Source organism: Sebastes fasciatus, chromosome 9 (assembly GCF_043250625.1).
Source record: "Sebastes fasciatus isolate fSebFas1 chromosome 9, fSebFas1.pri, whole genome shotgun sequence".
Lineage (NCBI taxonomy): Eukaryota > Metazoa > Chordata > Actinopteri > Perciformes > Sebastidae > Sebastes > Sebastes fasciatus.
This window is the reverse complement of record NC_133803.1, coordinates 13,049,339-13,076,931: the sequence shown is the minus strand read 5'-3', so window position 1 is coordinate 13,076,931 and position 27,593 is coordinate 13,049,339. Positions and strand designations below refer to the sequence as shown.

Genomic DNA, 27,593 nt, shown 5'->3' with positions numbered 1-27,593 from the left:
TCCACAGAGATTGAATATGACACAAATCACCTTGAAGTTACTGTAACTGCCAGTCGATCTATTAGCATCTAATAAGATATTTAGATATTTAAGATCTCTAAAATTGATTTAAAGCTACACTATACAGTACTTAAAGGTCTTATTGATAACATTTGTAATTATATGAATATAATTTTTTTGAAATAGCAGAGCTTTTAGAAAGGTGCAGAATGAAGTATGGCTATTCCTGAAAAAAAAAAAAAAAGATTATAATTGTGAATTAATCATTTAAAAAATTGTGGCAGGTCCAAATTGAATGTTTTGTTTATCTCTGTGGAAGATACTTGACATTTGGTTCCCACTTCTAACAAGGCTTGTGAGCCAATAGTATAACAATGTTGATATCACATGGTATCTCTGGGTCATCAGTTAGTGGAAAAAACAGATAAACGGTTGAGATTGATGTTAAGTGCATGGCAACGACTTGTTGTGAAGTGAATGGAATGGAACGGGGAAGGAAGAATGCAACATCTAGTCATTATCAATGTTATCAATAGCACCTTTAACATTATTCATTATTACTTGCACTAAACATGCACATCACCACGTATTGTTCTCAATGAAGTTTGCATATAATCCATTATTTATACGAGATGTTTAACTAAGGCCAGGAGGTCAACATGGAGTATTTAGAATTCTGCACAAATGTTGGCAGAAACACATTTACTCAGCACTCAGACATATTTGCGTTGTTTGATACAACAGATTTTTGGGTTATTGCAAAGGAAAATCTGTGTTCTAGTCACATCTGTGTGCTTAAATCTGTAAGTACGGTCATTTTAAAAACAGCATGGGGAAAAACTCTCACCTGGGTTTGTCATATTTTGATGTTTCGGGTTGGAAATGGATAATGCATCACCTTCCCCTGCACAGTTTGGTTTGAATTAATGATAACCGTGAGTGAACAGGCTGCAGGTCTGGTAAAAAGGAAAGACACATTTCTGTGTTTGGGGTTTCTATTTCTGATGTCTCTTTTCTGCGAGTCTCGCTTTCAGGTTTTCATGTGAGAGCCAAGGTGAGGGAGATGTTGAAGTGAAGCAGAACAGATTCATTTTAGGCTACAGTGAGTCTTGGAGTTTGAGAGATGTAGCTGCAGTATATACGACAGACTTTTATTTTTCACTGTTCAAGTTTCTATAGCTGCCTCACATTTAATGCAAAGTCATGTGCTGATCTTCATCTCGTCTCTGCTCACAAAAGCAAAGCGGATCGATGTTGAATAATGCATATTCGTGCTCAAAATATTAACATTGCCCTCCAGGTTCAACCGGCATGTGATGCATTCTGAATGTTAGCATTGCATCATGCATGGGTGGGATGATTTGCCTCTGCACTCCCTACTCAACCCATGCAGTATAATTTAATTCCCTGTGAACATTTATGTCAAGCAGGTGCAGGAGGTTGAAGTTATCACTCTGTTGTTAGTATTTCATTAAGCAGACAGGAAAGCAGAGATCTGGAAGGAATGATGAAATAGCTGGTTGGGATGGCGAGGCCAATTATACCAATGCTTTTTTTTCCTTGACTAAAATGGGTCTCTCCAGCAAAGCCCTTTCATATGAGGGTCAGATTATGTCATATGCTAATTAAGATATATAAATAGTGTATAGTAAGTGACATGAGCCATAATGAATAATATCTCCTAATGAGTCATGGCAAGTTTCATGAAGATAAATGCAGATTTTTAGTTTTAAAAAGAGACAACAGTTCAAGTCACGTCCTGTCAGAGTCACCATGACTTTAAGGCTGGCTCATTGTGGAGAGCAACAATTTGGCCAAAGCAGCACACCACACGCTAAAGGCCTTAACACACAAAAAAAGCAGTTCGCAAAAAAGATATCGATGTGCAAATTAATCGCATGAAAAAAAAAAAAAAAACGCCTTCACAGATTACAGTCATCAACAACGAGAGTTGCGACTCTAAAAAACTGAAATCTCACAAAATCTCTCGTGATCAAACGTGACTTTAGTGTAAACAAAGATGACGGACGACAGGCAGAAAGAATTAGGGATTAGTTTTTGCACTATGTACTTACTGAAAATTCATGGATAAAAAAGAAACAAATATGGATGAAGTCATGGCTACACGTTAAATAAACACTTGTGTTGTTGCCACAAATCAACAAGTTGGTCCTCCATTTCTGAGGTCCATCTTACTACGACTAAGCTATTTTACATTAGCCGTGGCCGCCCTGTCTGCGGTTGCTGTACTTCCTTCTCCATTCAGCTTAGTTCCCAATTTGCTGTCGTTCTTTCCCATGTGACGACTGTGCTTGATTCTCGTGTAGTGTGTGCCCTGCATAAAACAATAGAAAAAAAATGTTCGGCCTTCTGATGCTGAATTGAAGATATAAAGGTTGTGTTTATAATGAAGGATTTTTCTTTCCTCGAATGTAGGATGATACTGAAAGCCTTTTCAGGACCTATAATCACCATGATTTTCTTTTACTAAATGCTTTTGTCAGCAACACAAAACTCTTTTCTTCTTCCTTTGGTCTGAAAATGAAGTGAAATATGTAGTTTATCACTCTTGAAAAGGAAAATTAAAAGGGCCATGGGGGTTCTGAACAAATCAGGTGGGGTTTTGTTAAATATGCATCTCATTGCAATTCTCTTAGAGAGTAAAAGTAAACAAAAATGAACTGACCACATTAGTTTGGGCTTGTGCTAAGGTGCATGTCATGGAATACGAACTATCCTATCATTAAAATACCATACTCAATATTATATATAAAGCATTTTTTGGATTAACTTCATCTCTATGCAACTCTCACACATACACGCTATCAGCCTTCACCGTGAGGACATATCTTTAACCCTCACCAAACAAACCTTTGGTTTCTTTTCCGAACTGGCTTTCAACCCGCTTGCATACCCCTCAATCATCAGATGCTATCCCACTGAGTGAGCCATGACAATGGGCTGCCTACTAACAAAACGTGCATTCCATAATTAAACTAATGTGGTCTCACTGGTAATGCTTACAGTACGGTGCCTTCCCATTCAATAAGATGTCCACTGTTTCTTCCTCTGCTTAGCATGCTGTCCAGTCCTGTTCATCCATTCCCTCTGTTGGTCAAACGGCCACACTGCAGTACATACTGTATCATCACATAGGAGGACTCAATTCTATTATATTTTTCTTTTTACAAGAAAATATTCAATCCAGATCTGAGAATCCTTTTTACATTTAATCAAGTCACTTGAGGTGACATTTGACATATTTTTTTTATATTTCCCTTCTGTTTCTTTCATTTCCTGGCCCATGCGCTGTATATACTGTAGCTGCCAGGAGATGACAGATATGCACTGACCTGTGCTGTGACCCGTACGCACAGCGTGCCTTGCAGCATAGAGCTGTAGGATGGCTCTGTGTGAGTGGATGTGACTTGCCCAGTGGGGTGGAGTGGGGAACAGGTGCCGACACTGTCAGCTTGTTAACACCGGGGAGAGAATTGGCTCCTCCGACGGAGTGCGGCACATATGCAACACATAGCCTTTGGCTGTGGGGACGTATGTGCAGGCATGCATACATGGGAAGTGAGAAAAGGCTGTGTGTGTGTGCACAGTTATGATTCTGGTATATTAAATGGGTGTAAGGGGAATTTGTCCAGTGATTATTAACGTAACAAATAGCCACGTGACTGCACTGTGAACGTTAAATAAAAGGAGTTTTGTTCAGCTTGTGCCGCCCTGATTACACCGTGTGCAAATGTGCATGCATGTCAGCATCCTGGGTGTGTGTTGCTGCAGAGAAGGAGACTGTCTAATGTGCAAAACACAGAGCCCCTAATTTGTTGTCCAATAATACTTTATAAGTTTCGACATAAATTTAGTTTTGAGCACATTGTTAGAGCGTTATCATGCGGCTCCGCTTTCTACAAAAGCTTTGGGAGCCATAGTTAGACGAAGCCCCCCTAGGGTTATGTGCAAGAAATTCTCTCAAACATCACAAATTAGGCCCCTAGATGACCCATTTCTAGGAGAACTAAATTGACACAATGAATTATTCCATCCAGTCTTGTGGCCTCTATAACGAGGAGGGGACTTGGAACAGAGGATAAATTAGGACGCTCGCTTCTTGCTTCTCTCATTTATTCCATCAAAGCCATTTAGGCAGATTTCGCCCAATTTATTCTGTGATTTCTTACCCTCTCGTTGGGAGGACGGGGTGGAGAAAAAGAGGAAAAATGGATTTGAGTTTGGAGAAATTGGCAGCTACATTTTGAAGATAATAAGACGGAGGGATAATGTGTCAGAATCGATTTAATTCTGGTATAGTTGCGAGGAACTTGACATATCTTTTTTTCTTTTTTGGAGAGATACTCGCAGAGCTCTGCCCCAGAATAAATCACTAATGGCTTCCAGCGATAAAATAAAAGGGAAAAGTGAGAATGTGGTTCAGGATAAAATGATGGTTCACTGTAGAGGGAGGGAAAGAGAGAGGTGGAGGAAGAAAGGGAGAAGCTGCAGCAAAACAACACAGTATAACCAACATACATAATTTTTTACACTGTGTTTAAGCCTGTTTTTCAATATCACTATTCCTCTGGGGGGGGGGAAATCACACTAACAGTATGTCCACCGTATTCAATAACAGCCTCTACATTGAGGAACAGTGTCTTATTGTCAGGATGCGTTGCCAGGCTGCACATCAAAGACAAACGCAGCAAAATGAGACGGCTTCTAACAAATACTACGCTGAGCTCAACTCAAGTGTCAAATCTGCGGGGTCCACGGGGGATACGGTTACTGTCACCTGAGGGTTAAAGCCTCCTCTCCGGCTTGATGTCTGAATATTTAGGTTATTTGATATGCGGCTGCTCTTTCAAGTCCGCCTGGCAGGACAAGACTGCGAGCAGATTTCCCACAAGGACTTTAACTGCTCAGCAGAGAGACAGACATCACTCTCAAGCCTCATCAAAGCTCGGCTCTCCTCTCTGCCCTCTGCATGCTTCACCAGGCTGCGTTTCATGTTGATTTGGCGCCTTCTAGTGGACTTTGTGGAGAAATACAGGGTCTAATGTGTTTTTCATGTTTTAAGTGATGTGATGTTGTGTTTTTTTTTTCCCCACAGTGACAATGGTGTTGTTTCTGATTGGGATCTCTATTGCTGTGAACAATTCATCTCATGAGAACCAAACTGCAGGTAATTGTTGAACTGAATTAAGAGCAATTTTACAACATTGGAAATGGAAATGGATCAGTCATAGCCCAATGGGTAGAGTGGTTGTCCCTCACCCACAAGGTTGGCAGTTCCCCAGCTCCTATTGTCAGTATGTCGAAGCGTCCTTGAGCGAGACACTGACCCCCAAATTGCTCCCCGGGTGCTTAACAGCAGCCCACTGCCCCTAAAAATAATACTTAGGATGGGTTAAATGCAGAGGTCATTTTTTTCCTGTATGTATATGACAAATGTAAAAAAGTAAAAAAATAAAATAAAAAAAGTTTATTATTGTGAATGATTATGATGATTAATAAACGTAGGCTAAATAAATAATACTTAGTTTGTCATGACAGTTTTGTTTAGTTTTAACACCTAGCACATCGATGTTGTCCCATGTGCTCCAGGCACTGTGGATTTCTGATGTATTCCGTGACTTCTTCTCTCCCCCTGATCCGCCGGAAATCCCCCGTCAGAAATCCCCCGTCAGAAACTCATGTGCACGCACACTTTGACTCTCACAAATACACTCAATAAAATCTATTTAAAGGCAAGTTATATAACTGGTACAGGCAATATGTAAATACAATTCCCCAGTCTAAAAAATAAATTAAATAAATTGAACTAAAGTTATTTTTATTTTTAATATGTTATTTTGTTGACTTTATGACTTCTACTTTTGCTGCTGTTACATTACTATTTACCATTATCCCATCACTTGTGGGTTACATACTCTTGCTTTAAAGGAGTAGTTGACATTTTGGAAAATACGCATATTCACTTTCTTGCATGAAGAGATTGATGAAGCTGCAGCCAGCAGCTAGTTAGCTTATCACAGAGATTTGAAACGGGTAAAACTGCGAACCTTTCTCTGTCCAAAGGGTAGACAATCTGCCTATCAGGACCTCTAAATCTCACAAATTAGCATGCTTTGTATTTAATGGACAGATCGCAAGAAAACAAATATGTGTATTTCCCCAAAACGTCAAATAATTGCTTTCAATATGAATTTTGAGATTAAAACTATCATGATCCCTGTATGTTCTATCCAGAAAACCCCACCCATCAGGGTGCTCATGTGCTGCCCTCGACACTGGTCATATCTCTGCTCCTCATCATCGTTGTCCTGCTGACAATCTACTGTCTGAGGTGAGTAAACCTGCACACATTCACCACGTACTCTATTTGAGTGAATCTCTGCTTTCTCTTTATTCTCTTTCTCCCTTTCAGCATGTGAGAGTGAGTGTGTCGGGTCAGGGCATCGGGGGCATCGGGGTGGGGGTGGTTTAGAAACAGGCGGTGAGAAGTGGCTTATGGGTAAACAGCTGCACCTCAAGTAAGACGGCAAACAAAAACAGCAAGGTCAGGTCAGGTCGCAGACACTCATTCACTGACCAGCCAGCTCCGACCTCCTTTTCCTGACGACGCCATGCGGAGGAACAGCTTTGCTTCTCTCAGATGGTTGATATTGGTTTTGGTATTTGTTGTTTGCTTACCGTATGTGCTTTAACAGCTCTGTTCTAGACATTTTTTTTTTTTTTTGCCTCTTCAACACAGATATCTGCCCTTCATCTTCTCTTGACGGTTTTGCTTTCTCTGCTTCTCTCTCTGCAGGTTCAAAAACCACAGGAAAGCTTTGGTTACCTCGGTGGATAAAAAGATTCCGAATGGCTTCTTGGAGGAACAAGGTACTGTTGCGATGTACTCAATATAACAGCCAGTGCATGAAAATATAATACAGCCTTTTACTTTTTATTTCTTTTTTATTTCAAGTGTAGGTTTACATTCTTTATAGACTTGGAATAGTTTCACGATCTGAAGTCCAAGGTTTTGGGAGGCTCTTCTTGGCTTTCCTAGCACGTAGGGAGCCATATAAACTTTCACTCCAAGTAGAAAATAAATAAATTAACGGAAAGGCCAAACTCTGAGTTAAGACAGTTCTGTGCAGCAGCAGCAGCACCATATTTATGACACAAGAAATCATTTCTGTCATGTACCCACAAAAGTAGGACATCTTAATGGCCATCAGGCTTGTTTTTGCAGGTGCTATGAGAGCTTGTAATGTCCTCTTCTGGGAAACATTAGCAGTCTGACCGCTATATATTCCTTTGAACACAGGAGAGCAGACAGTGGTCCTCCTTCCCAGATCTCCCTCGCCATCCAAGAGGTACTTCCCCATCCCCCTGGACTCGCTGGAGGAGGAGTACCGGATACGCTCCGCAGACGACGGCAAGCTCTTCAGAGAGGAGTTCAATGTAAGCACGTGTCTGTGTGGCGTGGACTACACACTACAGCCTGTATCTGACTAAGATCTTTGTCCTGCAAACCCAGAACAAGCACAGAAAATAGTAATAAAATGTTATGTTAGTAGGCCAGTGTACCCGTGGCTTTATTTTGATCTCACGAGGATTGGGGGGTTCTTTCTTTATAGTCGCTGCCGTGTTACTACCACCACGGGTCCTTTGAGGAGGCGAGCAGAGAGCACAACAGAGAGAAAAACAGATACCCAAACATTTTACCATGTGAGTGAGGATCTAAAATTCTGCAGCAGACAATATTAATGTAACCTTTAGACCTGCGGTTTTATTGATCTCTAAATCGTAAGGAAAGGTGATGCGGGCGGAATGAAAAATAAGAAGCGGCTTTATTTACAGGATCTTTTTTTTCCCCTCTCTCTTCCACAGATGATCATTCAAGAGTGCTGTTAAGTCATCTTGATGGACACATGTGTTCAGACTACATCAATGCCTCTTACATAGATGTGAGTGCAATTAAGCTTTTTAATACAGATGATTTGGCTCTTGACAAGCTATTATTAATACTGTGTTTTTTTTTAATCACACAGGGTTTTAAAGAGAAGAACAAATTCATCGCAGCTCAAGGTAAATGTACATTTACACACAGTTTTGTTTTGTGTCCGTAAGTCCGTATAGTTTACGAGTACGCCCCTAGTGTTCAACGCAATCAAATGCATCTATTTCCGAATGGATAAAACGCCACTACAGAAATGGAAGAGAAGTTTACTCAGTTTAATTTTTAATTTTATATTCATTCATCAATCAGTTATTAATTTGCTAATTCCACAGGATGTTAGCATACAATTCTAACTTCCTGTGACACACAGTGTATATAGTCTATACAAAATCTGCTGTTAAAGTTCACATTTTTCATGGTCAAGGAAAAATACCGGACCAAAAAAAAAAAAAAAAACAGAAGTAGGAGTTTCGCAAACACATACACAGAGCTAGTGGGTACGAAGCGTTATAGTCAACCGGAAGTCCGTTAATTCATATGGGAACCTCCGTGATCTCCGATGTGTTTGCGAAGCTCCTCCTTTCGTTTTTTTCGGTCCGTAATTTGAATGTAATGTGACTCATATAGACAGGACGGCGAAAAAAAAATTAAGAATTAACTTTCTCTCCCATACATGGCTGCCGTAAGTAGGGGGCCAAGGGGCCATTGGCTCCCTACTTTACGGCCCTGTCTCACTTTCTTTTTTAAGGTACGAATCACTGTGTCCCTGCAAATGCCCCTATATTGCAACGCGGTAAAAAGTAAAGTCAGGGGCGGACTGTCCTCAGTGCGAGGAGTCTGTTGCGATGTCGGCACCCTGTCTCGTTTATCTTGCTCACGCTGGGTGACTTTTTGCCATCAGCATTCATAATCACACAATCGCTATGATTAAATTGTTTACTAGAGCACCAAGTTCTTCATAGATCTAGCCTCTGCTCTCATAGTGCTCCATATTGATGTATTTAACTTTAAAATGTTCAACATTTTCTTTCGTGGGAGCATGTGGTGGCATTCCTCTCCATCTGTAAAGAGATGCATTTCATTGCATTGAACACCAGTGGGCGTAATCAGTATACTATATGGATTTACAGGCACAAGACAAAACTGTGTGGAAACGAGGCATTAGCTTGGTTTTGTATTCTAAGTAATTTTGCACATGAGTTTATGACCATTTGCACTGTATTTTTAATTATTTTCTTGATTCTGCTTCAGGCCCAAAGCTTGAGACGCTGGCTGACTTCTGGCGGATGATTTGGGAACAGAAAACAGCAACTATAGTTATGCTGACGAATTTGAAGGAAAGGAAAGAGGTTTGTATTCTACAAAGTATTCTCCCTCTGCAATAATGCAACCAAGAACTACGTGCTATAGAACGAACCTATACAATCTATATTGCTCCAAAGCACCATTAGAGAAACCCTTTTGTATTCTCATGACCCAAAGTCATAGGCATAATTTATTTGACCCTTTTCCCAACTGAGAATCTATACAAAGTGTCACCCCAGCAGATTACTTAGCATCGCATTAAGTTTCGCCTCAAAGGGATGATCAATTGAGAGCTCAACTGCAGGTTTGATAGGGCGGAATAGAGGCATCGGGGATCAATGACGGAATAATTGTTGATAAGATCCTAAGAGGCTTCATGATAATTAGTCTGAGAATCTAGTTAATGAGTTGAAACGTCACCGTGAAGATCTTATTGACTGACGGAGTCGCACAAAGTCCCTGTGATTGCCTCTGGATTGGATTTTGAAATGCATGCGTCAAATACACGTTTGTATACGTGCACATATACACAACAGATGCTGCTCTACAACCATTTGATATGTAACTTACAATGATAATACCATTGTGTGTTCTTATATAGACATATTATGTCTTCTGGTTTGAGAAGAATAATCTATTTCTTGTTGTGATTCTCTTACCAGGACAAATGTTATCAGTATTGGCCAGAAAAAGGCTGCTGGATGTACGGGAACATCAGGGTGGCGATGGAGGACTTCACTGTACTGGTGGACTACACCATTCGAAAATTTTGTGTTCAATATGTAAGTAAAATATGTGAATCTACTGTACATATCAGAATATTAATGATGTTAATAAGGGATGCACGTTTAAAGCTCATTATCAGCATTGAATCACTTTTTTTTTACAGCCGCTTACCTCAAAGCAAAAATGTAATTATACTGTACAGCAGGACCTAAAATTGAGATGAATGCTGCTTTTATGTAGACATACACATGCTCTGAAAAATAATGGTGTGCTTTTTCAATATTGTTCTTAATATACTTCTTAATTGCTATAAAAATCTATAATCATAATAGCTAGATTTTTATTAAAAATTAAAACATGAAACAACGCTGCATTGCGATGGTGTAGAAGTAATGTTCCCCATGGAGTCATTTTTAGTAAGCTATAACAGGATGCAAAATATAATAAATAAGTGAAAACCAGTATGGAAACACATTAAGGAATATTAAAGGATGTGTGTAATAGACGCAGTATGAAATTATCAATATGTAGGTGTAGTTAACGTGCGGTAAACACTGCACAGATGTGTCATCTTTAGAGGTTCACACACACACACACACACACAGTGTCTGTATTTCTCTTCCTGTGTTTTCGACTGCCGAGTTGGGCGCCGTCTCAGTGTACCGCCAAGCCTTCAGATTGCAAAAAATTCACTTTGTTCCCTTCCCATTTGAAGCTGGAGGAGTGCAGATATCCTCTCTGACTCTGTGAAAACTGTGACTTTGCTGCAGCGCCGCGGTACAAGCTGACAGACTTTTACATTCAGCTCTCTGAACACAGAACAACCGAGTATTCAAGAGAATGAAATTACGTTCTCTTGAGAGAGCGTTCATGAGAACACGAGAGCGAGACGGAGGCAAACCGGTACATATGTTTAATAATTATATTCTTTCACAAGTAGCAAAATGACAAAAAAATCTGTTAATTTGTGGTTACTTTTCCAGTAGGTAGCAGTGTTTAGTTGACTGATACGTGTCTGCACAGTGAACATTATTCACACATATGGTATAAACTCTGTCTGTTTGTGTTTCACAGCAGGGCAGCGATGGTCCGCGGGCTCCGCGGCTGGTCACCCAGCTCCACTTCACCAGCTGGCCAGACTTCGGGGTGCCGTTCTCACCCATCGGCATGCTGAAATTCCTCAAGAAGGTCAAGGCTGTCAATCCGTCGTATGCTGGACCCATTGTTGTGCACTGCAGGTAAAATGTGTAGTATAACAGAGGCCAGAAGACATGCCAATAACTATGAGTTGGAGTTGATTCAATTCATTATTAAGGAGGAGAAAACACTTTTTTAATATCCAGTTTTGCAATAAATATATGAGCAAAACTAAAATATGGTTATGTGAAAAATAAGGCAATCGATCAATCAATTAAAATATTTAATCGTGATTAATCACATGAGTGTCCATAGTTAATAGTGATTAATTGCAAATTAATCACATATTTTTTTATCAGTTCAAAATGTACCTTAAAGGGAGATTTGTCAACTATTTAAAATACTGCACAAGTTTGGAGCGTTATTTAGCCTCCTTCGCAACAAGCTAGTATGAGATTGTTGGTACCAATGAATTCCTTAGGTTTTTATAGTTTAATATGTTGCTACTATCTTCACTCTAGCTTTAAAACTGAGCCCGCTACAACCTCCGAAGAATTGAACAGTGTCCGCAAGTTGCGTTTATGCATTCAAGAAATTAGTGACGTTCAAAACAAATTTGCATTAACAAATTATCGCATTAACTTCACCACCCTAGTGAAAAAAATCAACAGTTCTTAGTATATTTAACAGTGCTTGTGTCCGAATATGTCCTGTTTTTGTGTAAACTTTATAATTCGATAATGTTATGTTTAATAAGGTGAACGTCTTTATTATTTCATAAAGTTATACTTATACTAAAATGTATAAAAACTAAAGTGAAGCATCGTTCTATGTGCATATATTCGTCAGGCCAATCGGTGTGAAGCATCACTAAAGAAACCAGCAGCGACTGCTGCAACAGGTGCTGAGGGAGAGGGACTGTTGTTGTTGAATGGGGCCCATTGAGGAGGCTGAGGAATCCCAGCTCTGTGCTCCCAGTGGTGCCGTCTGCTGAAATGACCCTTGTAAATCTATTAGGAGTGTGTTTTGGCTTCAGAGGTGAAGCACTTTTACACATGCTTGAGACAATCGACGTCTATGTTAAAGAAGACCAGGCAATATGTAACAAGAATGCAAAAGCATTTTTACATTAATATGTCACATCCATTATTCTGTATTGTGTGAGGTGAAACTATGATGTTCTTTTATTGCTGTTGTACTTTATAGATACGACACATTTTCTTTTGCAGCTACACTTTGTTACAGAGAAGACCTTCTTCTCGTTTGTGTTTCCACAGCGCCGGGGTGGGGAGGACTGGGACGTTCATTGTCATTGACAGCATGATCGACATGATGCACATGGAACAGAGGTTGGACGTCTTTGGCTCTGTGAGCCGAATACGAGAACAGCGCTGTCAGCTCATCCAGACAGATGTAAGTGTTGACCCTCTCCGACCTGTTGTACCTTCGGACTGACAGCTCAACCCCGCTGCCGGACGTGGAACACAACCGCGTCTATGATATAGGAAAAATAGTAGGAAATAGTTTGGCAAACTAAAACTACTACTTCTACCTCTGCCTTCCTCCTCAGATGCAGTACTCCTTCATCTACCAGGCTCTGCTGGAGTACTACCTGTATGGAGACACGGAGCTAGATGTGTGCTCTCTGGAGGGCCATCTGCAGAGGCTTCACAACACCAGGGCTCCCCACGACAGGCTGGGCCTGGAGGAGGAGTTCAGGGTAGGAAGAAAGCAGCTCACTCTTTAACATTTCAGTCAGTAATGAATCGTCCCCATCACCCCGGCGCCCTGCATGGGTATGTTTTTCATGGAAAACTTGCCCAGGGTGCCACTCTTGGCAGTAGCAACATAAATAACAATGCTTTGAATCAACTAAAACTTTATAAGGCACCACCATCTGCCACACAGGATTTACTATAGCTTGGTGAAAAACTCTCATTTTTGCTGCAAAGAGTCCTTCATAGTTCCCTGCACACTAAATGGAATGATTCCCTATTGCCTCTTCTTCATCTTCTTCATCTTCTTCTTCTTCTTCTTCTCCTTATTCTTCTGAAATCATACTTTTTTTTTCCAAATCTTTTTTTTTTGCGGCATGGCAAAGGTCATCATATCAAATGCAGAACATAACTGAGTGTGACATGAAATAAGAACATAGAAAGAGGACCCCCCCCACCCAATGTTGGTCTTGGTCACACAAAAGAAATAAAAAATAAAAAATAAAATAAAATATAGTAATTATAAAGAGATTTTTTAAAATAAAATATTAGATTTAGTTTTTAAAAAAAGAAGAAGAAATAAATCATAACGTTAAGTAAGAGTAAAATAGTAATAACAATAGTGATGGTTGGAATTCAAATAGGAGAGCTGGAGAGAGACATATTAGTATTAGTAAGCTATAGTAAATCCTGTGTGGATTTACTATAGCTTGGTGAAAAACTCTCATCTTTGATGCAAAGAGTCCCTCACAGTTCCCTGCACACTAAATGGAATTATTCCCTATTGCCTCTTCTTTTTCTTCTTCTTCTTCTTCTTCTTCTTCTTCTTCTTGTGCTTTACTTGTTGAATTTTTAAATAATATTGCCTGTCTTGCCATACTAATTAGTATTGTCCTGCCCTGCACTGATGAAAACAAAACTTTTTGATTACGTCAATCCACTCACGTTTTCTCCCGTCAGAAGCTGACCAACGTGCGCATAATGAAGGAGAACATGAGAACCGGGAACCTCCCCGCCAACATGAAGAAGAACCGTGTGCTTCAGATCATTCCGTGTAAGGCCTGCTCCGATACTCCGATACTCTTTCATAATACATCACATCCGAGTAACATCAAAGTATGGCGCTGCTGGTGATTTCATAGTACACAGATATCTGGCTAATCAGTCCATGTCTGATGTGTGATCAATGGCATTTAAATGGGGCTTGTGTGTTGACTTAAAGTTGGGAGTAGAGTGGGAAAAGGAAAGCCAACTTTTTACAGTGAAAACTGATATAGGCTGTGGCGTGTTTGGCCTTAATAACACAGCTAAAGTTTTACTTAGCTGCTTTTTTTTCCATCAAACTTTTATTTTATTAGGAATCACTTGTGGAAAGTTTCCCTTTTTTTTTCTTTTGCAGATGATTTCAACCGAGTAATACTCTCAGTGAAAAGAGGACAGGAGTTCACCGACTACATCAATGCCTCCTTTATTGATGTAAGCACTCCCCCACGACCTCCTGTATAGATTTCCCATAGAAGTATATATAAAGCTCATTGTTTCCTTTACAAACAATGCAAAAAAATATTATGTTTGCTGCACTCGCAAGTGTTGTTTACCGGATGATCTGCCCTCCAGGGCTACAGGCAGAAGGACTATTTTATCGCAACCCAGGGCCCACTGTCTCACACGGTGGAGGACTTCTGGAGGATGGTGTGGGAGTGGAGGTGTCATTCAATCGTTATGCTCACCGAACTCAAAGAGAGGGAGCAGGTACAGTACAGCGCGGTGCTCGGGGTGCACATTTAAACAATCTGTTTTTATTCCATTATTTCATATTGTTTCTTTTTCCTGACAGTCTGTGTGTGTATTTAAAAGTTTAATATTGATTTTGTGGTGCGCGCTGGAAATATAAAAACAAGACTAGGACATGAATCAGTCAAATGAAGCCTAATTGGATTTCCATCTGACCTTTTCCATCCAGGAGAAGTGTTTCCAGTATTGGCCATCAGAGGGCAGTGTAACATTTGGAGATTACACTGTGGAGCTGACTGGAGACACTCAGTGTGAAACGTTCACTCTCAAAGACATGGTGCTCACCTACAGACCAGTGCGTAACATTTTATTATAAGTCAGTAAAATAGACATTTTCAAATTGACATTCCTTGTTTTCTTTGTCAGTGTAAAGTTCATGAAATGTCATCATATCTACCCATTTTTTAGCTGCATTAAAATAACAGTTAAATCATCATCTTGCCAGGAAAAGCAGTCGCAACACGTCCGACACTTCCACTTCCACGGGTGGCCTGAGATCGGAATACCGGCCGAGGGGAGAGGGATGATTGACATTATCGCCGCCGTGCAGAGGCAGCAGCAGCAGTCTGGAAACCGGCCCATAATTGTGCACTGCAGGTGAGGAAAATCTGCAGCGTAATGTGCATCTTCAGATAAAAATGATACTTAATCGAATAGGGCTGACCCGAATGCTTCGAAGCTTCGACCGTTGCCATGGTATTCAACCTCCAAATCAATATATGAGAGCTTCTTTTTTTTTATTTGTCTTATTTTTCATATAAAAGCATGTAATAATAATAATAATAATACATAGATCCCCAAAATAGCCCATGAAATAAGGAATAATCCCAGAACATTATTCATTATTCATATTCAACATTAATTATGATTAGTTATTTTCAGACGGATATCGCTGTTTGTTGTGTGTAGAGGTGCATGTGTGTACAGTAGTGCAGCAGCGGCACTGAAACTGGGGAGATGGAGACAGACAGATAGAAGAACACGTCATTCTGCTGCGCCGCGCTGCTCCGTAAAGATTCAAACACCTTCGAATATTTCTAACCGAAGCTTCGAAGCCCAGAAAATAGCATTCGGGACAGCCCTATTAACGAATCATATAATGTTTCCGTCCACTCGCGCTTTTTAATTCAACCCTTTCATTTCAACAGTGCTTTTTATCACCTGATGCACCTGAATCTCTCTTTGTGATATTGGAAGGAATTTCATTTTCCACAAATACATTTTTCTTCTCTACAAATGTCTCTAACAATAAATTGTACATTTTGCCTCAGTAGACCTGGTGTTCTATGCCTAAACCACTTATGTGATCCCTTATAAAGACTTCGCTGTGAAAGCTTTGATCAGAACCTAGCTTCAGGTGAAGTGATTCTAAAGCAGCACGCCCCGGTGGGATTGATCCAATCCACTGATTCACAGTCAATTAAAACCTCTCAAAGTGAAATCTCCTCTGACTCCCACTATGATTAATCTGATAAGATGAGCTAACGACAGGAAATGGTGTCATCACTCTCTCCTATTCCTTCATCACCACTTGTCTAAGAAGGGCTTTTTAAAGCTTTTTCTCTGCCCCTGGGAGATGGGGCTAACCCGTTGCAATCCCCAACGTCTCTCAACACTTCTCTTCCGAATCGCACATCGCTCTCGCCGTCTCTCTCTTTCTCCATCCCGCCGTCATTGTAAACATTGACTCAGTCAAACACTGAGCTTCCAAACTGATTAGTGTTAGCGTTTGGATTAGCCTCTCTTTAAGTGGGGATGATTATTAGGACTATTACACAAAGGTCACCTTTTCTCTCGCAAACTTTTTTCATTCAAATGTGAAAAAAGGATGTGATGCTAAGATTAGTTTCATTGCAGCTGAGAAACTGAAATGTTCTTATTCTACTACCGTTTTCCAAGGCCGTCCACTGTGTATGTTATGTGATGTGGCTGCTGATAGTTCTGTCCTTCACGTTTCAGCGCCGGTGCGGGTCGGACCGGCACTTTCATCGCCCTCAGTAACATTCTGGAGAGGGTGAAAGCCGAAGGCCTCCTGGACGTTTTCCAGACAGTCAAGAGTTTACGCATGCAGAGACCACACATGGTTCAGACCATGGTAGGTGGAAAACGAGATAAAATCAAACCCACCGCTCAGAAACTGTTGGTTTATTCACGTCTGTGTTGTTTGAAACTGCACATGCATTCACACTAACACTTTTTACCTTCTGCTTCTCCTTCCAGGAGCAATATGACTTCTGCTACCGAGTGGTTCAGGACTTTGTGGACATTTTCTCAGACTACGCCAATTTTAAATAATAATACCCCGTCAGATACTTCTGTCAAATGTTCTCTCTCTCTGAATGTTGTTTTCTAAAGCGAGCTCTTTTTACATTTTGCACTTGATTACAGATCTAGAAAAATAATTGTAACATACTGTAATATAATTGAAAACATCTGTGCTCCAGGAGAGTCTGTCTTGATCTTCAAGTATCCCAGTGTAAAATATAGAAATTATAGTGGATTATTAAGGGGTTTTGGTTGGGTTCTTGAACATGTTTTATGTTGCATATGTTGCAACATTGTGAGGGTCAATAAAGAAAATATTCAAATACAAATATAGATATTGTATGTATTGCTCACTACCTGAAATGCATCACTAATGTGTGGTAGAGTTCATGCATTCTCTTTTATTTCTGCTTTATGACGTTGCTGACCACGATGCCTGTGGTTCACATTAGTCGTGTATTTCATTTTTGATTGCTATGAGGGGAATAAATTGTGTGTTTGATAAGTAGGGTAAAAATGATTACTGCTTTTGCTATGTTTGAATAGTATTTATGATCTACTTTGAGCTCAAACAAAAACACAAAACTCAAGATACATTTCGCTCTGTTAGACGCTGCATATTACCTCACTCCTGTCTGTGAATAACTTATAACAGCTGCTGCCTGTTGCAATTCCATTCAACTTCACCAACTTTCCTGTGTTGCCTGTGGCAATATTACTGAGTGGATTGGCGCCTGACGCTGCAAAATGCAATTAGCCCACATTGGAACGGGCAGAAAATAATGTATTATTACATCCGATCGTATCATTCTTTTTAAAATGTTTTACAGCCAAGCATCACATCGTCCATTTTTATACACTTGCATGTTTGCATAAAGCAGTGCCATATTGATTAGAAAGATAGTTCTTTCTAATCATGAAAAAACTTGTCACCAAGTGACACCATTTTAATACAAATAAGCCAGATGTTTATGTTTCATTTAATATAATAGACACATTTTTTTAAAAGTGCATTGTTTTTGAATGATGGCCTCCTGTATGGATCATCGTTTATACAAACACTTCTCAGAATATCATAAGGATAACACAATGTTCCAGTTGTTGCAAATGAGTGTGTAAGACACCTTGTCTGGGAGTCTAAAAAGCACTGATATCAAGAACCAGTGCTCAGCCAGAAATATGAAATATGCATGCACAGGCATCATATTTTGTTATTCATATTTAAACAAGGAAACTCCAACATTGCTGCAAAATCAAAAGCTTCTATTTCTGCAAGGCTTCTGCTCGCTTCTTTGTAGAACAGTAAGCTTGGAAGTCTTAAGTTTGGGTAAAGAACATACTGTAAATCACAAGATGGGTTCATACATGACACACTGATTTGTTTATTTACTGTACATAAAATCTTGTTGTGCTCATTCATCATCACCAACTGCATTGTTGACTTCATTTTAAAGCATTGCCATGCTGAAAGAATAAGAAATAAGGGCGACGACAGCGAGGCCTTGCAGCCGATGTAACATGAATGCACAAGCATCTCGTTTCAACGATGTTTCTGCCTTTTTGAACATGTATGGATTTGAACCACTATTTGTTTGCTAAAAGCTGATTCCAATAAATTATATATGGAGAGAAATGACAGGTTTCGTCTTTTTTGCCTTGCCCCTACACAGATGATACAAACACAATGATGTTTTTGATATATATTTCATGCAGCTTGAACCCTTGCAGTGATGCCAGCGTATTGGAGCACTTAGCCAGCTCCATTAGTAGTGTTTTGTGTTCCATTAGTCAGTAAATGTGTCACACCTGCAGAGAGGGGATTATAATCCTGACATGCAGTCTTCTAACGCCTATAAAAATCCCCCTCTGGCTAATGCACCACATGCACACCAGGCAAATACAGAGGTGAGTCAGTCCTCAATGTTCATTAAGTTAGAATTGCTCCTCTTATTAATTGCTGTTTGCTAATGTTGGGCAATGCTTTGTAACCCCTCGTCTGCGAGAGAGGAGACTGTGACATTATTGTTTCTATTACAAATCTGGCTTCCTCTGCAGCTCTAATGGAAGCAAGCGGCAGAGCGGTGGTGCAGGTGTTGTTATTGGCGTTGGTGGTTCAGGTCACCCTGTCCCAGCACTGGTCCTATGGATGGCTACCAGGTGGAAAGAGAAGTGTGGGAGAGCTGGAGGCAACCATCAGGGTGAGTGATTTTTTTTTTTATGTGGATGAGTTTCAGGATTTGTGTTTTTATGAAATTTAAAGCAAATCTAACAGAAATAATTAGTCAGTTAAAGCAGCAGTGTGTAGAATTGGATATTATATTATTAATATTATTAAATATAAGTTATTTTTATAAAACGGTCACTATATTCTGATAGTAGTGCATGAGACAGGTAATCTGAAAAAAATCATGTGCCTCTGTGTCCTCCGGTGTCCTCTGGTGCTCCTAATGGCATCTGCAAGATTTCACAGACCGGAGGAAAACAACCAATCAGAGCCGAGCTGGAGCCTGCCGTCTCTGAGCAGCTGTCAATCACTCGCAAACTCCGACAGCGCTGATGAAGTGTGAATCAATATTCTGTTACTGTAAGATGTTTCTGAAAACATTTGAAGCGAGAAATAGGCATTACAGAATATTAATTAATATTTAATCAGCGCTGCTTAGTTTGATCAGAGTTCGCGAGTGATTGACAGCTGCCTCCGTTGAATGAACAGCCAATAGGAACGCTCTCTCTCTGACATGACCTGTGATTGGCCAAAGTCTCCCGTCACGGGCCAGATTTTTTAAAGCCTGTAAACAGAATCATGAGGAGGTGCAGAAGTCTAGTTTTCTCTCAGAATGCTTGAATTACAATATGCTGAAAGGTTATTATGGCATTTTTGCCCAATGATGCCAAAAACATTCTGCCTACTGCCACTTTAAACCTGACTCTTTTTTTTTTTTTTACAATGCTGTAAACATTCTGTTGGGTTCAGGTTTCATACCCACCTTGGTTTCATCGACTAAATCCTCTATTTTATTGTACTTAGATGATGGGTACAGGAGGAGTGGTGTCTCTTCCCGAAGAGGCGAGTGCCCAGACCCAAGAGAGACTTAGACCATACAATGCAGTAAGTGCTTATTATACATAATTTATCACCAACGTCTACTTCAATTGTACAATATTAATGTACACTACACCACTGTGTGCCATTGTGTTCCAGAGCAGCAATGACAATATACAAACTGCTCAATGACTGTTTTTATTTGTCCCTTTTTGCATGAGTGAACATCTGAATGCTTAATTTTATCTTTTTGGAATGCCGGCAGATGTAATGCTAATTTGCTCAGACTTGTTTGGTATCACACTGTGTTTATACTGTATATATAAATGAAGATTGAACCATTTGTTGTGTTAAATATTCAAGCAGCAGATCAAACTGCTCACTGAGGTTTCATTTCAATCTCTTCAGATTAATGATGATTACAGACATTTTGACCGAAAGAGACGGTTCCCTAATAATTGAAGAGCTACAAAAAAAAAATTTATTTGCATCATCGTCAACACCAGTGATGGATCGCAGGACTTCAACGAATCACCATATTTATTGCACAGATCGTTACATGTATGTCTGTAACATTTAACATTAACAAAATTGTAATAAAGTTTTTGAAATCTGATGAAATGCTCAAATCTTTTGTTCAGTCAGATTATCAGAAAGTGTAAAGATAGTACATATCCTGACAGTATTGCAAAATCATGTGCCTCGGTGTCCTCCGGTGCTCCTGATGGCATCTGCAAGATTTCACAGACCGGAGGAAACCAACCAATCAGAGCCTGGAGCCTGCCATCTCTGAGCAGCTGTCAATCACTCGCAAACTCCGACCAAACGGTCAAACTAGGCAGCGCTGATCAAATATGAATTAATATTCTGTTACTGTAATGCCTTTTTCTTGCTTATATTATTAATTCATATTTGATCAGCGCTGCCTAGTTTGACCGTTTGATCGGAGTTTGCGAGTGATTGACAGCTGCCTCTGTTGAATGAACAGCCAATAGGAACGCTCTCTCTCTCTGAAATGACCTGTGATTGGCCAAAGTCTTCCATCACGGGCTAGATTCTCTAAAGCCTGAAAACAGAGCCAAGAGGAGGTGCAGAAGTCGTGTTTTTTTTTTATATAAGCCATTATAGGTTTCTACCACACCCTCACACGTATTTTGCATTCCTTTTATGTGAATTGTATTTTACTGTCTTTTTATATATGTGAAATAAATAAATAAACTAACAGTGGAAAAAAATAAAATCTAGTTTTCTCTCAGGACACTTGAATTACAAAATGCAGAAAGGTTATTATAGAATTTCTACCCAATGATGCCAAAAAAACTTTCTGCCTACTGCAGGTTTAAGTTACGTCACTTCCGGTGTGGAGCGGAAATTGACACGTGTTGCTGGACACGCGTAGAAAAAAGGCACGAAAAAAATACGTTGTTGAAAGTCGCGCTAAGCGTCACAAAAAGAAAGGTAAATTCATGTCTATGTACAAGAATCAAATAGAGTTTAATTTTGTGACTACTGCATGAATTGCTGTGAGACTGTGTTGGACCCACCTTCCTGCTTACCTGCATCCACTCATTGCTCGTCACCTGAGTCCTCGACAAGCTGCTAGCTGGACAGCTGTGAGTACTAACACTAACCATGTTTGTTGTTCATGTTCTTTATGATGTTTATGTCCATTATTATATGTTTACGTCCATTATGATATGTTTACGTCCATTGTGATATTTATTTTTATTATTATTTATTTATTTATTCTTTTTTTAAAAAAATGTTTTATTTCAAAATGGCAGTATACATAGTAACAGCAGAAAATATTGAAAACATTTACATACAGAAGAAGCATAGCGAAAAAATAAACAAAGAGCTGTGCCAAACATAAAAGGACAACAGAAATTAAACAAAACCAACATATATAAAAAATAAAAAAAAGATATTGCATACATTCATTGTTTTCATTGCTTTTTTGTTTTGTGAGGAAGACATTTTTTTACAGATATAGATCCATTTCTTTCATAAATACAAAGAAATTATGCTTTTTTTTGGTAGATTTACACTTGTGAATGTGGAACTTAGCGAGAATTAAAATTAAATTAATAAGAAAAAATGCATTACTGTCTTTGTCACTGTAACGTTCATTGTGATATGTTTACGTCCATTGTGATATGTTTACGTCCATTATATGTTTACGTTCATTATGATATGTTTATGTAGGCTGCACGGTGGTGCAGTGGTTAGCACTGGCGCCTCACAGCTAGAGGGTTGCAGGTTCGAATCCGGCTTGGGACCCTTCTGTGTGGAGTTTGCATGTTCTCCCCGTGTTAGCGTGGGTTTTCTCCGGGTACTCCGGTTTCCTCCCACAGTCCAAAGACATGCAGGTTAGGTTAATTGTGGACTCTAAAAAAATTGCCCGTAGGTGTGAATGTGAGCGTGAATGGTTGTCTGTCTCTATGTGTCAGCCCTGCGATGGACTGGCGACCTGTCCAGGGTGTACCCTGCCTTCGCCCAATGTCGGCTGGGATCGGCTCCAGCCCCCCCGCGACCCCTAACGGGATAAGCGGTTGCAGATGGATGGATGGATGATATGTTTACGTCCATTATGATATGTTTACGTCCATTATGATGTGTTAAAAATCCATTATGATATGTTTACGTCCATTATGATATGTTTACGTTCATTATGATGTGTTAAAAATCCATTATGATATGTTTACGGTCATTATGATATGTTAAAAATCCATTATGATATGTTTACGTTCATTATGATGTGTTAAAAATCCATTATGATATGTTTACGTTCATTATGATGTGTTAAAAATCCATTATGATATGTTTACGTCCATTATGATATGTTTACGTTCATTATGATGTGTTAAAAATCCATTATGATATGTTTACGGTCATTATGATATGTTAAAAATCCATTATGATATGTTTACGTTCATTATGATGTGTTAAAAATCCATTATGATATGTTTACGTTCATTATGATGTGTTAAAAATCCATTATGATATGTTTACGTTCATTATGATGTGTTAAAAATCCATTATGATATGTTTACGGTCATTATGATATGTTTACGTTCATTGTGATATGTTTACGTTCATTATGATATGTTTACGTTCATTATGATATGTTTACGTTCATTATGATATGTTTACTTTCATTATGATATGTTTACGGTCATTGTGATATGTTAAAATTCATTATGATATGTTTACGTTCATTATGATATGTTAAAATTCATTATGATATGTTTACGTTCATTATATTGTAATGATAACAGTGGGGGAGTATCTTTGGAGGGAGGCCTGAACGGACTGACTGTCAGTGTTGCAGACTTGGCGACTTTCTCTCTAGAGTTAGGGGCTTTTGAAGCTAGTTAGCAGCTAATGCTGCTAGCTAGTTTCATTGGAAAAGAGTTGGCAACACTGGGCTCAGTTTTTCGGCTTTATCATTTTTAAAAATCTTGTGTATTCTTGCTAGTTTCTCAAGATGGCCCACCCTGCCTTCAACTAGATTACTGTAAATTGCCTTTGTAAAGCAGCCACGACCGACAAGCATGACAAACTTGTGACACAACAATCTTAGCATGACAACAGCTGGTGATTAAGCCAATTTATTAGAAATCAATGGCTTAATTGAATTTGTTACAGTTTTGGTAATTCCATTTTCTGCCACACCGGTCATGTGCACATGTGATGTGGAGAATTACACCAGATGATTTCTTGTGTTCCTACCTGAATGTTGATTAGCCCCCCCCCCCCCAAAACTGAACATCTAAATATGTTTTGCTTATGTGATGTCCACAACATGGCTTTCCGCTAATTTAGGATCTAACTGCAACCATCCAAAAAACAGAAAACTTTTTTTCCTCCCCTCCTCTCCGTACAGGAAATTGGTGTTCATTATAAAAAATTGGAATTTCATATCAGGAAAGGAAAAGAATCAGCAGGGGGCATATGTTTTAAAGAGAACTCATTTTCTGGCAAAGCCCCACAGACGGAGCACCATACTAATCGCCTGGTGCATAAGGGGCCAGGATTCATGAACTGTGCTGACACCGTGGAGGCCCCGCATTGTTAGAGCGCGGTTGTAATGCACGCCAATGAACCCAAACCCGCTGGCACAACTGGGAAAAGGTGAACACTATAAAAGCACATAGAATTAAAAAGAAATTAAACCACATTCCATTGCACTTCCAGAACAATGCTTGTTCATTTGTGATACTTCACATCGTCGGTTTAATATTCATGCTTGCAATTTGCATAACACAATCATTTCCTTTGACGAGGAAAGAATTTTTTTTTTTTTTTTTTTTTAAAGTGTTATATTCTATACTTCACCTTCTTTGACAAAGTTACAGAAGAAAAGGTCATTTTCTTCTTCATTGAGTTGATTTATCCTTATCTTTATGCAGGTTTCAATAATGTTGCAGCATCCCCATAAAGGATAATTGTGTTTTTATAACATTTCCTAAAATATGGTTTTAATTCAATTTGGTATACTTGTGCGAGAATAATTAATGTTTACAGATAAAGGCACAAACTCCCATAAATTCCCTTTAAATAATCCCAAAGCATTTGCAGTGAAAGCCAACTTTCTCCCTCCCAGTGTCCTCATCAAGGACCTGCCTAATTGCACGTATATCAGGACAACAAAACCTGCTGGTATCTATGTTTCCAAATTTGATTTAACCTCACTTTCTCCTTCCCAGACCCCCTGGTGGATATTCACTTTGTTTACCTCAAATTAAACTTCATATTGTTTACAGCCTCCCGGTCCCTGAACATTTTATAGCATTTTAGAATTATTTCTTTATTTATTTTTTGTAATGATTGTAGAGTTGGGATTCATTTGAATGTTCCCCTCATCTGCATGAAAATTATATAATTAACTTTTGATTAACCAGCTCAGTTGAGTTGGTTCCCCCATGCACTCTGGTGAATAGTACCCACCGCATTTTAATGACTGTTTTCCAATTGAGTGGCGACCTTTTCATCAAAGAGCCACAACTGGGGCTAAACAACGGTAGAAAATAATCACGGCGAAGACAATAGCAGAGGCCGACAGGCTAGGATGTCATCCTTAAATATAACAACAAGGATGAAAGCAAACCCCGCTGCACGTATGTGGCTGTGGCGAGAAGCCAAGTGCTTATGCGGCTGGATGCCCCATTGTTGGAGCTGTGGAGGTCACGTCCATTGGCATATAGAGAGGGAAAGCACAGGAAGCCGAGAATGGCCCATTGTTACGTGTCCTTGCTCAGAGGGAATTCCATTATGAAGGGCAATACATTTTTGATACTTTGATTTTCGTGCCATTCATTTGTTTGAAAAACAGAACATATTTGGATAATGGCTTCAGGAAAAAAAAACGAGGTCTCAGAGCACCTCCATCCAAGGCTACGGCGCTGCATTAACACACCTGCCAATCAAGCGCGCCCGAGCAGATGTGCATCCTCGCACGGCCCACCATCAAATAAGCATTCTATCATATGCATAATACAGTTTTCATTTCATCGCGATTACGCTCCCGCGCACCATGTGTGTGTGTTTCCGACGGGTCATAGGAAACTTTTATTGAAGCGGAGTGTATAATAAAGTCATTTTCCAGGTGCTTGTTGTGGCTCTTATTATGAACAGAATGATAATTTCCCCTGGAGGAATCTGGCCCTGCATATCAATTGAAGTTTAGTGTGGGTCTTACTATGTTCCCGCAGGCTATAGTAGAAGGCAAAGTCATCTTCAGAGAGAGTCTAAATGTCAGGGAGGTCTTCAAACACTTTTTTCTCCCAGAGCCTTGCTGAAAAGGCTCTTTGGAAGGGCTATGTCTTGGAATTGATATGGTGGAGGTGAGGTAAAGAGGGACGCAGAAGGCTTAATGTAAAGCAGTTGACATAGAATTTAATTGGAGAAAATATGTAAAAAAAATTAAGGAAAGGGGGGGTCACAGAAGAAATACGACTGCTCTTATTGAGCTGCGTTCTTGAGGTTTTGCTCTCCAGTTACTGTTTTGTCATATCCGCCCACGTCCACATGGTGACACTCTTGAGCTGCGTGTTCTGAATCTGCTCCTGGCCGTCGGCTCTCTCAGCAATTCCATCACTTAAGTTTGCAGAAACTGTTATTCCACTAAATCTAACAAAGACTTCAATCAATCATCTCTAGCTCCGCAAAAAAATAATTAATTTCCCTGCACGTTGACTGATGGAGTTTGTGTTTATAACCAAAAAAAAAAGTATTTTGTACAGTTTTTTGCAGTAGAGCTGTATATGGCCTGAAACCAAGCTCATTATAAAATGTGGAAATTCATATAAAAGCATATCATCTGTGGAAAAGTCATGAATTTCTCACGTGGTCTTAGTTTTGCATTTCCAAGGCATTAATTTATTTTATTTCATTTTTTTAGTGACTGAAGTTGAAGTACAGCCAGCTATACGGTAGCATGTACAGTAGCGGATTGGCCTTCCTTCTCCTTCTTGGCTGGCAGGGAACCTTCCTGTTGTGATCCGACTTCTCTCCTTTGATCAAAGAACAGTGTTAAAGCACTGGGAGAAGGAGGAGGTATGAAATATGAATGAATACAGCTGTGTTTTGATGGATATGTCTCAAAGTATCCCAGTAAGAGACTGCTAAAGGCCAGGAAATCTGTTTGTGTTGTGGAAATAGGCTCTTCCTCGCTTGTTTCTTTACCAGCTTCATCTTGGGTAGCTTTTCACTTCATATTTTAGAGATCCTTTGTTAGGAGAGAGATCAACCCCGTATCCATGCATTTGGAGGAAGCTGTTCTAAAGCGGCCCCAGTTCATAATATATATCATTAATGACACCATTTCCTTTGTTTGGTCTTGAAACCACCTTTTGAACAAAAAAACGAGCGGCAGCCATGAGAGGAGGGTATTTATTATTTTTCTAGGGTAGACCCAAAGTTCTCACAGATGGAGCGAGATCTTCTATGAGGTGATGGAGGCTTTGTCACCAGTTATGTCTGTGATTCCATTTCCTTTTTCTAAAACCCCATCGGGGAGCCGTGACTCATTTTGAAGTTGGAAGTTGATACTGTGGTGTAAAACTCCCATCTGAATTAAGAAACTATCAGAGCTCGCGCAAATCTCCGATTTTTCCGAGTTAGATGAACTCATCTCTCGCATTACACTTCTTTAATAAACAAAGATAATAAAACAGATATGCTCGTAAAAAACATAATCATTAGGAGAGATTATTGTAAAATGGAAATGGGCGCCTATGTAGATGTCTTTTAACAACACATCACAGCTCTGCTGTCTTATTAACAGTCATTTAAAAGGCTCTGTGTAGTCATTTAGGACTATATTAACTAAGATCCAGCCTTTGGACCTGTGGCAGGACAGTGTCTCTGGACTACCGGAGGTTCAGAACTTTCTGCCCGGGCTTTATTAGCCTCACTAATAGCTGGGTTTCCCAAATGCCACGGTCCACCTCTGCTGGGAGTAAGGGCTCAGATCCTGTCAGAGAGGGGTCGCACTAACCAACTGTAATCTTTAGGGTACTCCACTCCCGCTGACCTACATCTAACGCCGGTTCCATCCCCCCCGCTTACCCCCGACCGCTATCCTTTCCCTCCCCAATCTGGCCTACCCATCCCACTTCAGTTATGCCACCCTTGGCTCTCCCTCCCA

General features: G+C 39.7%; 2 protein-coding genes across 3 annotated transcripts in view; both read left to right on the top strand.

Moving 5' to 3' along the window:
• The window catches only part of LOC141773935 (receptor-type tyrosine-protein phosphatase epsilon-like), a 32,566-nt gene extending 14,034 nt beyond the window's left edge, over positions 1 to 18,532 (top strand). Inside the window, exons 3-21 of one of the 2 annotated variants that reach the window (XM_074646124.1) lie at positions 5,117 to 5,188; positions 6,256 to 6,352; positions 6,818 to 6,891; positions 7,322 to 7,458; positions 7,635 to 7,725; positions 7,888 to 7,964; positions 8,049 to 8,085; positions 9,209 to 9,306; positions 9,925 to 10,044; positions 11,063 to 11,226; positions 12,403 to 12,538; positions 12,696 to 12,845; positions 13,804 to 13,894; positions 14,240 to 14,316; positions 14,458 to 14,592; positions 14,804 to 14,929; positions 15,080 to 15,231; positions 16,594 to 16,729; positions 16,855 to 18,532. In XM_074646124.1, the coding sequence (XP_074502225.1) occupies positions 5,122 to 5,188; positions 6,256 to 6,352; positions 6,818 to 6,891; positions 7,322 to 7,458; positions 7,635 to 7,725; positions 7,888 to 7,964; positions 8,049 to 8,085; positions 9,209 to 9,306; positions 9,925 to 10,044; positions 11,063 to 11,226; positions 12,403 to 12,538; positions 12,696 to 12,845; positions 13,804 to 13,894; positions 14,240 to 14,316; positions 14,458 to 14,592; positions 14,804 to 14,929; positions 15,080 to 15,231; positions 16,594 to 16,729; positions 16,855 to 16,929 (2,040 nt within the window). In that variant the 5' untranslated portion in view covers positions 5,117 to 5,121 and the 3' untranslated portion in view covers positions 16,930 to 18,532. Of the gene's footprint in view, positions 1 to 5,116; positions 5,189 to 6,255; positions 6,353 to 6,817; positions 6,892 to 7,321; positions 7,459 to 7,634; positions 7,726 to 7,887; positions 7,965 to 8,048; positions 8,086 to 9,208; positions 9,307 to 9,924; positions 10,045 to 11,062; positions 11,227 to 12,402; positions 12,539 to 12,695; positions 12,846 to 13,800; positions 13,895 to 14,239; positions 14,317 to 14,457; positions 14,593 to 14,803; positions 14,930 to 15,079; positions 15,232 to 16,593; positions 16,730 to 16,854 lie in introns of both variants that reach the window. The other variant, XM_074646123.1, reaches the window with a different exon arrangement.
• A 203-nt stretch (positions 18,533 to 18,735) lies between these two features.
• On the top strand, positions 18,736 to 20,513 carry LOC141773494 (progonadoliberin-3). The gene is made up of 4 exons (XM_074645360.1): positions 18,736 to 18,804; positions 18,955 to 19,097; positions 19,928 to 20,008; positions 20,351 to 20,513. Exons 2-4 carry the CDS (start codon positions 18,960 to 18,962, stop codon positions 20,402 to 20,404), a joined length of 273 nt encoding a protein of 90 aa, XP_074501461.1. The 5' UTR covers positions 18,736 to 18,804; positions 18,955 to 18,959; the 3' UTR covers positions 20,405 to 20,513.
• The last annotated feature ends 7,080 nt before the right edge of the window (positions 20,514 to 27,593 follow it).